Source organism: Otolemur garnettii, unplaced genomic scaffold, assembly GCF_000181295.1.
Source record: "Otolemur garnettii isolate 467f Iridium unplaced genomic scaffold, OtoGar3 scaffold00268, whole genome shotgun sequence".
Classification (NCBI taxonomy): Eukaryota; Metazoa; Chordata; class Mammalia; order Primates; family Galagidae; genus Otolemur; species Otolemur garnettii.
In genome coordinates, this window is record NW_003852663.1 from 436,267 (window position 1) to 445,141 (window position 8,875).

The 8,875-nt window shown below is 42.1% G+C and overlaps 2 protein-coding genes across 2 annotated transcripts in view; one reads left to right on the top strand and one right to left on the bottom strand.

Moving 5' to 3' along the window:
- The first annotated feature begins 1,402 nt into the window (after positions 1-1,402).
- Positions 1,403-4,748, top strand: RPL36A (ribosomal protein L36a). The gene is made up of 5 exons (XM_012813497.2): positions 1,403-1,554; positions 1,952-2,057; positions 2,261-2,328; positions 4,267-4,389; positions 4,674-4,748. The coding sequence occupies exons 1-5, from the start codon at positions 1,444-1,446 to the stop codon at positions 4,692-4,694; spliced, it is 429 nt and encodes a 142-aa protein (XP_012668951.1). The 5' UTR covers positions 1,403-1,443; the 3' UTR covers positions 4,695-4,748.
- A 1,908-nt stretch (positions 4,749-6,656) lies between these two features.
- GLA (galactosidase alpha) overlaps positions 6,657-8,875 on the bottom strand; it is a 12,662-nt gene continuing 10,443 nt past the window's right edge. The window contains exons 5-7 of the mRNA XM_012813488.2: positions 7,825-7,986; positions 7,417-7,614; positions 6,657-7,026 (exon numbers count right to left, since the gene is read on the bottom strand). Of these exons, the coding sequence (XP_012668942.1) occupies positions 6,739-7,026; positions 7,417-7,614; positions 7,825-7,986 (648 nt within the window). The 3' untranslated portion in view covers positions 6,657-6,738. The remainder of the gene's footprint in view (positions 7,027-7,416; positions 7,615-7,824; positions 7,987-8,875) is intronic.

Below are 8,875 nucleotides of genomic sequence, written 5' to 3' on the forward strand. Positions count from 1 at the left end.
ATGTGAAGTAGTGGTAAAGTGCAGGGCTATGATGTTAGACTACCTAGGATCAAATTCCAATTCCATAAAATAACCACCTGTGTGACTTGGGGATAAGTGAATTTAATGCCTCTTTTGTCTCAGTTTCCTCACCTGTTAAATACTAATAATAGTACATACCTCCTGGGGTTGTTGTGAGGATTAAAAGAGGTAGTTTGTAAGGTGGTTAGAAGAACGCTCAGCATATAATAAGGGCTCTGTAATTTTTAGCTATTATAATTAACAGGCCATGATAGCAGTATTTTATAATGGTAAAGAAGACTTACCTGGGTTTGTATCCTAGATCCACAAAATACTGTTGCTATTGGACAAATCATTTAACATTCCATGACTTCAGAGCCTCATCTGTAAAATGGAAATAATAGTATTACCTACTTCCTAGAATCACTGTAAGAACGGTATAAGACAATCCATTTAGGATGGCGCCTGTGGCTCAGTGGGTAGGGCACATATACCGAGGGTGATGGGTTCGAACCTGACCCCGGCCAAACTGCAACAAAAAATAGCCAGGCATTGTGGAAGGTAACTGTAGTCCCAGCTACTTGGGAGGCTGAGGCAAGAGAATTGCCCAAGACCAGGAGTTGGAGGTTGCTGTGAGCTGTGATGGCACAACACTCTACTGAGGGTGACAAAGTGAGATTCTGTCTCAAAAAAAAAAAAAAAAGACAATCCATTTAAATGCTTAGCACTCTGCTGCCTTTCTCTGGTGGACTCCCTGGAAACCTAGTACATGCCTTTTACCAGGTATGCAGAGAAGTGAAGAGCTGGGTACTTTGTATCTCTTGGCCTGTTTATTGTTGGTGCAGGAGCTGAACAATCTCATTGTCACCTTTTAGAACCTAGAGCAGCCAACTTAACTCATTCCCTTAACAAAAGAGTTGCTTTAATGTTGATCATTCAAAGTACTTACTTAGTCTGTAATTGTACATTTATTAGTATATTAGATTACTACATATCTCCTCTAGCACAGTGCCTGACACATAATGGGTAATCAATAAACATTTGTTGCATGGACCAACTGGTCATGTGATAGGTGAACTGGAGCAATTGGCAACCCTCAAGCCTGAACCAGCAGTTTCCTAAAAGGTGTTCTGAGTATCCTTGAGGTGGTACAGGTATGGAATGTGGAGGTGGAGGGTCTCTCCACTCGTCCCTAGTCCTGTCTTGTCTTGGAGACAGGGAGACCAGAAGGTTTGGGAAGACCACCGCTGTCTTCACAATTTGCTGCCACGTAGCAGCGTCTGCCAAAAGTGAGGAAGTAATGAAAAACTGTCAAGCTGAGGGGCGGGAGAAGTGGTGTGTGGATCAGCCCGTAGGTAGAGCCCTTCTTGAAGCACTCGACCTCAGCTCTGAATTCAGTCCTCTCCGCCACTGGAGGACGCTGCGCATAGAGCCTTAGACTCTATGATTTCTTCCACCGACTTCCAAGAGGAAGTGCGACCAGGCACCTCCGATATACTTCCGTTTCCCGCCCCATCTCTTTCTTTCGTTGCCGATAGCGCTCGCGCAAACATGGTAGGATCTTGATGTGGGAGCCCAGTAACATCCATCTTAATCTTAACCCTGCATCGGCGGTGCTCTCCCGGGATAGGTCTAGGCTCACGCGTGAACTTGATGTATCAAAGCAATTCAATGTTGGCCGGCTCGATCCCGAAGGGACCGGGTTTCAGGGTTAGGAATTGAAGTGATGAGATCAGAGAGGTAGTCTTAGCTGGGGAATGTGATCTCTTTGACGGAGGGCGCTTTACTTGAAACACGTGGGACTGGGGCACAGTCTAGTCAGAGCTGCGAGAGCGGTGTGTGTTAGCGAGGAGTACGAGTCCGGTCCTCGTGGAGTCCCTCAGCTTCAACAGGGTTGGGTAGGGCGTTTTGCCGTTGTAACACTCCATCTTATGAACGGCTTATTTACTAGGTGAACGTTCCTAAAACCCGCCGGACTTTCTGTAAGAAGTGTGGCAAGCACCAGCCCCACAAAGTGACACAGTACAAGAAGGGCAAGGACTCTCTCTATGCCCAGGGTAAGATGGTTTCTGCATAATTTGGTTTTAATGTGGGATTCATATAGTAGTATAATGAACACCACCAGTCTTTTTTGCCCTCTCTCGGCTTGGGTGTTAGTACATGTGTTGGGAAACCTAAGATAAAACCCGTGAGAAGAGTTTTTCATAGGCTTCTTGTGATTTATGATCTTAAGTATACAGTAACAAAACTTTCCCCCCAGGAAAGCGGCGTTATGACAGGAAGCAGAGTGGCTATGGTGGGCAGACTAAGCCAATTTTCCGGAAAAAGGTTAGTGGTAATTACTATTTGGCAGTGTTTGCCACATAATTGTGGTAAGGGACATGAATTTGTCGTGTATAGTCTACATACTTGACATTATAGGTATAGCATTTGTCTCAGTGAAGTTCTCATAGTTGCCTGCAGCGACATATCTAGTAGGCAGTGTAGCTGTGAGTGCAACTCAGGCCTGGCCCCAGTCTCTAAGGCTGCGCTATTTCAGTGTTTTACAATTACTTTTTTTAAAGAGACATGGGTCTTAGTCCCCCAACATCATTGTAGCACACTGCAACATCAGCCTCCCGAGTAGATGGGACTTCATGTAGGGGTCACCAGGCCTGGCTGATTTTTCCATGTTTTGTAGAGTTTGGGTCTCACCTTTGCTCAGGGAGGCCTTGATGCCTGGCCTCAAGTGGGCCTCCCAAAGCACTAGGATTATGGGTGTGAGGCATTATGCCTGGTCTGTCTTACATTTTTTAAATTTATTATTATTATTTTGTAGAGACAGTCTCACTTTACTGCCCTAGGTAGAGTGCTGTGGCATCACACAGCTCACAGCAATCTCCAAGTCATGGGCTTAGGTGATTCTCTGCCTCAGCTTCCTGAGTAGCTGGGACTACTGGTGCCCGCCATAACACTTTTTTTGCAGTTTTGGCTGGGGCCGGGTTTGAACCCACCACCCCTGGTATATGGGGCCAGCACCCTACTCCTTGAGTAACAGGCTCCACCCTTTTTTACTTTTTTTTTGCAGATTTTTGGCCAGGGCTGGGTTTGAACCAGCCACCTCCAGCATAATGGGACCGGTGCTTTACTCCTTTGAGCCACAGGTGCTGCCACCCCCCCTTTTTTTTTTTTTGAGACAGTCTACCTTTGTCTCCCTCTGTAGAGTGCAATGGTGTCATAGCTCACAGCAACCTCAAACTCCTGGGTTCAAGTTTGTCTCTTGCCTCAGCCTCTCAAGTAGCTGAGACTATAGGCACCCACCAAAACGCCTGGCTTTTTTTTTTTTTTTTTGGAGACAGAGGACAGAGTCTCACTATGTCACCCTTGGAGTGCCGTGGCGTTACAACACCTGCTTATTTTTTGAGTCTTACTTAGGCTGGTCTTGAACCTGTGAGCTCAGGCAATCTACCTGCTTTGGCCTCCCATAGTGCTAGGATTATAGGTGTGAGCCACTGCACCTGGCCTATTCTTTCTTTTTTGAAGAAACAAAACAAAACAAAAAGAACCCAAAAGGGAACATGCCCTGCATTCGCCTTAGGTGATTTGGCTACCACATTAGTACATTGCCTGGAACATAACATTCCCACTAACACAGTGCAGCCTGGCATTCATTTGAGTGCAATTAATGGTTTAATCAGGGTGGTAAAGGAGTGCTTGAGAAACTTCTCATTTGAGTAACTTGTATAGAAGACAAGGGGGTTTACTAGGTTTTGGTCTTTTGAGAACTACAAATTAGCAGCAGTAGAACTCTGTTAACTTGCGTTACATAATTCAGTTGAAGACACAAATTCTAGGCCTAATTGCAGGCACTCTTAACACATGTTTAGTTAATAGTAGGCCTTCAGTAATAAACCTATTGAATGAATTACAAAAATTGTGTTTATTTCATAGTTGTATGGACTTGGTTTACTGGTTTTTGATTATGTGAAATAACTATGCAGAGCTGCTGAAAGGTAGGCCACAAGGTCAAGGTCACATGAGGAGTGCCCATTTGATAGGAAGCTCTATAGGATGTTTGATCTCAATGAGAGTTTTGACTAGTAGAACTTGATAGCAATTGGATAACCTGCTACCTTTGCTAGTACTACATTTTCACTTAAATTCGCTGTATAAAGATGAATATCATTTGTAGAGCTTTGCTTTATGTAGTACATAACTCCCCATAGTCCTATTTTTGAAGAAAATGATTTCCTGTGATTTATAAAGGCTTTGATTTTTTTTTTCCAGGCTAAAACTACAAAGAAGATTGTGCTGAGGCTTGAGTGTGTGGAGCCAAACTGCAGATCTAAGAGAATGCTAGCTATTAAGAGATGCAAGCATTTTGAACTGGGAGGAGATAAGAAGAGAAAGGTATGCAATTATTGGTGGAAGGTGTAATCTTTTCTATGTAGCTTTATTATTTGGAGGAGTGAACATTTCTATTCTCTCATTGAGGCATGGAGCTCAGGCAATAACTCTTCATAAGTAGATGTATAGCTGAAGGTATAAGGCTTGTTGATGTTGGTTTTGCCTTAAGTAGGAAAGGAAGGTTGAGGAGACTTGATATATAGCACAGTGATCATTTTAGGATAATGTTCTTGGTGGAATATAAGTTCTTTGCAAAATTAAACTATTTTTTTTCTGTTCTGTTACAGGGTCAAGTGATACAGTTCTAATCATCTTTTGTTTTATCATGAAGACAATAAAATCTTGAGATTATGTTCACTTGATCTGGCTGCATTTGGTCTTTGGGGAGGGAATAAATGAGAGCCATCAATAAAATTACCCTCAGAGAAATTTGTGCTTTGTGATTTTACTAGGTACTACTTGTTACAGATTGAATCTAACTGGTTGCACTCACATCAGATGCATCTGATAAGAGTGCAGCCAGTTACCTGGTTTGGATTTTTAATCCCTTGGGGCTGCTTGAACTCCATTTGCTGTTAAACAAAGGTTCTTATTTGTCCTGTTACCTAAGTAGAGACCCTTCAGGCTGATGAAGTCAGTAACACATCCATTAATACTTCAGTCATTTAAGTAGAGCATTTTGGCCCTGTTCTCTAGGCACTGTATGTGTATGTATTGTCTCTGAACTTACACCCCCTTAAACATTTTGACATTGGCCCCCTTTTAAAGTAAATATTTTTATCACATTGAAATAACTGCAAGGAGGGGGGTGGCACCTGTGGCTTAAGGAGTAGGGCACTGGCCCCATATACCTGAGTTGGGGGGTTCAAACCTGGCCCTGGCCAAAAACTGCAAAAAAAAAAAAAAAAAAAACAAACCCAGATGGAACCAATATTTTGGCTCATGGCCTGTGACTCAAGGGACTAAGGCACCAGCCACATAACACCAGAGCTGGTGGGTTCGAATCCAGCCCAGGCCAGCCAAATGACGGCTGCAACCAAAAATTAGCTTGGCATTATGGCAGGTGCCTGTAGTCCCAGCTACTTGGGAGGCCGAGGCAGGAGAATCGCTTGAGCCCAGGAGTTGGAGGATTCTGTGAGCTGTGGTGCAACAGCACTATCCAGGGTGACAGCTTGAGGCTCTGTCTCAAATAACTGCAAGGAATATAATTTCTGGTGTAGTATATTAAATTCCCAAGTAGAATCTTAACAGATAATCTATTCCTTTTTTTGAGTGTTTAGTTCTTTGTAGATCTGGAGCAAAACTATGGAGAAACCTTGTTAAACACATTTTGATCATTGAAATTGCATCTCACCAATGTGGTATAGTTTTCCAAATTAATTTATCTGGATGAGTATATCTGGGTTTAATAACTTCAGTCTTTATCAATGGAAAATACTGGTTTCTGGTTACAATGAGAGTAATTGATAATCATCTGATAAGAGAATTATCCCAACATGCACTTTTCGTCTTCTGAATGGGCCTTTTGGTACTATTGTACATCAGGATGGGTAAGATGTGAGATGTATGCCTTATGTAAGGGAGCAGCCTTGACTACAGTTCTCAAAGCAAGCTAACTGTAGGAAAAGTTGGGTAATTAGAATGTCTGGAAATTACACAATTTTTGTTTTTTGAGACAGTCTCACTTTGTCTCCCTCAGCAGATCTAGATTACAACCTGGGGATTTGAATTTGTTAAGATTATTTCTGCCTCACTATTTTTCATTTCCATTGCATTAAGATGGTAAGCAGAACCATCTGACTACTATAGGCAGCAGTGTACTCAAGAACTTGGATCTTGGCTGGGTGCTATGGCTCATGCCTATAATATGAGCACTCTGGGAAGCCCTGGAGGATGAGCTCACAAGTTCGAGACCAGTCTGAGCAAAAATCAAGATCCCTGTCTCTGTTTTTTAAAAAAATATAAAAACAGAGTTGGAGGTTGCTGTGAGCTATGATGCCACAGCACTCTACTCAGGGTGATAGCTTGAGACTCTTGTCTGGGGGGGGGAAACTTGGATCTTAAGTCCTGGGTCTCCATTTTACAGTGGATAAAAATCTGTCCCAGAAGTTTTGCAAGGATTAAAATTAATCAATATACCTTAAACATCTAGAACTGTGCCTGCCATATACATAATAAGTATCCAATAAATTGTAGCTATTATTTTATTTCTTAGTCATTAGTTCCAAAAGCCTTTTCCCAAACCATCCTCCTTAGAAGTATTTTTAAAATTCAGCTTTGGAAAATTTTATTCAAGGAAATATAGAGCTTTTAAGTGGGAAATGAGGAAAAGGTGAAGGGAGTGACACATTTTTAAAACAAACTGTTGGATGCCGTGGTTCTCTTTCCTATCCGAAGCAAAACAGTGCCTGTGGGATTTACCCATATTTTTAACCTTGAAATCCATTCATGGAACCCAAGCTCCCTTTTCACAGGGAGGATCTGTGTGATGTGGCAGGCAGGATTACAGGCCACTCCTCGACCCAGGGAATCAATTGAGATGGTGTAAGAGCGAGGTCCCCCAGTTTCCTGCTTGTTTATTATAGCTACAGCCCAGGCTAAGTCTGAGAGAGGTCGTTCCCACACTTCAAAGCTGTCAACCTGAAAAGCCAAGAAAACAAGTGTGATTGCTTGGTAACTAGCAAAAAGTTGCCTTGTTAGTTTGACATTCAGTCTTCCTGTCAAAACTATCCAGCACTTGTAGAAAAAGTTAAAATTCTGTAGAATATTTTAGAAATAAAATTAATAGTTCTAGCAAAAAAACATCATTAGTGATTGTAATAGCAAGATCAAGGGAAAAATGTTCACAAAAGCTCAGTTCATGTCTTCATATGTAACATTTAGGCTCAAGACAAACTTAGTATTGGGTATAAAACCGTCTTAAAATGCATACCCAAATTAAGTATTTGGTTAAATTGTAAACTAGAGAAAGCAAGAGAACATGTTTTTGGCCAATTCTTGTTTTCTCCCATAGAACATTATTTACCATACCTTTCTAAGCAGGTACCCTTGCTTGCCCAAGGGGTCCTGGTTGATGGCAATTACATCTTTATCTTGAAGTAGAGCTTTGGCTTGCGGGCTGATGCTTCGGAGGTCATTAGACATGAATAAAGGAGCTGCCATGATAGCCCAGAGGGCCATATGAGTTACTTGCTGATCCCAGCTGAGGCCAAAGTTGCCAATTACTAACTGGGACAAAGAATAAGAATTCAAATGAGAGAAAATGAAACATTTTGTAAGTTACCTGGGTAACTCATAGAAACCACTTTCCATAGCACTCTGCTCTAAAAGCTCTCACATAAAGCCTCTTCCTGGGAACTTTACTTCTATTTACCTTGAATGTCAAATAGGAAACAGGCCTACTGTGGGATTTTGAAGAAGGAGGCTTCAATTTTTTACCATATCTGGGTCATTCCAACCCCCTGGTCCAGCAACACCAACAATTTTCTCCTGGTTAGAAGATGTCCAGTCCAAAATACTCTTCACACTTTCCCAGGAATCAGAAATATCAGCAAAACTTCTCCAGTGATTGCAGTACTGTCGGATTTCTTTGTAATTGGGCTGTGAAAACAGATTATGACTCTGTTTACTTTCTACTAACATCCTTGTGAGATGAAAATAGTCAATTTAAAGGAAGCACTTGTAGTCTTCTCTTTATTATTATTTTTGAGACAGAGTCTCACTATATCACCCTTGGTAGAGTGCCATGGTGTCACAGCTCACAGCAACCTCAAGCTTTTGGGCTTAAGTGAGTCTCTTGCCTCAGCCTCCCAAGCAGATGAGACTACAGGTGCCTGCCACAATGACTGGGCTTTTTTTGTTGTTGTTGTTGCAGTTGTCATTGTTGTTTAGCAGACCCGGGCCAGGTTTGAACCCGCCTGCCTCAGTGTATGTGGGCGGTGCCCTAACCACTGAGAAATGGGTGCCAAATCACCGTCTTTTCTTCGGTTTACAGACTGAAGGTCTCCATCAGGAGGTTTAAGCCCCTTTTTATTTGTTTGCAGTTATTTTTTTTTTTTGGCCAGGGTCAGGTTTGAACCCTCCACCTCCAGTATAGGGGGCCGACACCCTACTCCTTTGAGGCACAGGTGCCGTCCCTGGAGGTTTAAGCCCTTTAAATGGAATTTTCTTAGATGTTTGCTTCAGAAGTAGGCAAATATGCTCAGCAGGATACACAAAGTTTCTTAAGATGTTGAAGAATAGGCAAGACTATTCTGCAGAACCTGCAGAGGTTATGAGGAAATAGTAGGATTCATTCCATAAATAACTATTCAGCACTTCTCATAAAGTCACACAAGATCTCTGCCCTTATGGAGCTTACACTCTTGTGGAGAGACAGATAATGAACAAGTCAACAAATACTTCTATATAGTGCTAATCTCTTAGAAGGAAATTAAATGGGTTAATGTGGCTCAATTCATAATCGACAGGTCGTGGAATTTTTTTTTTT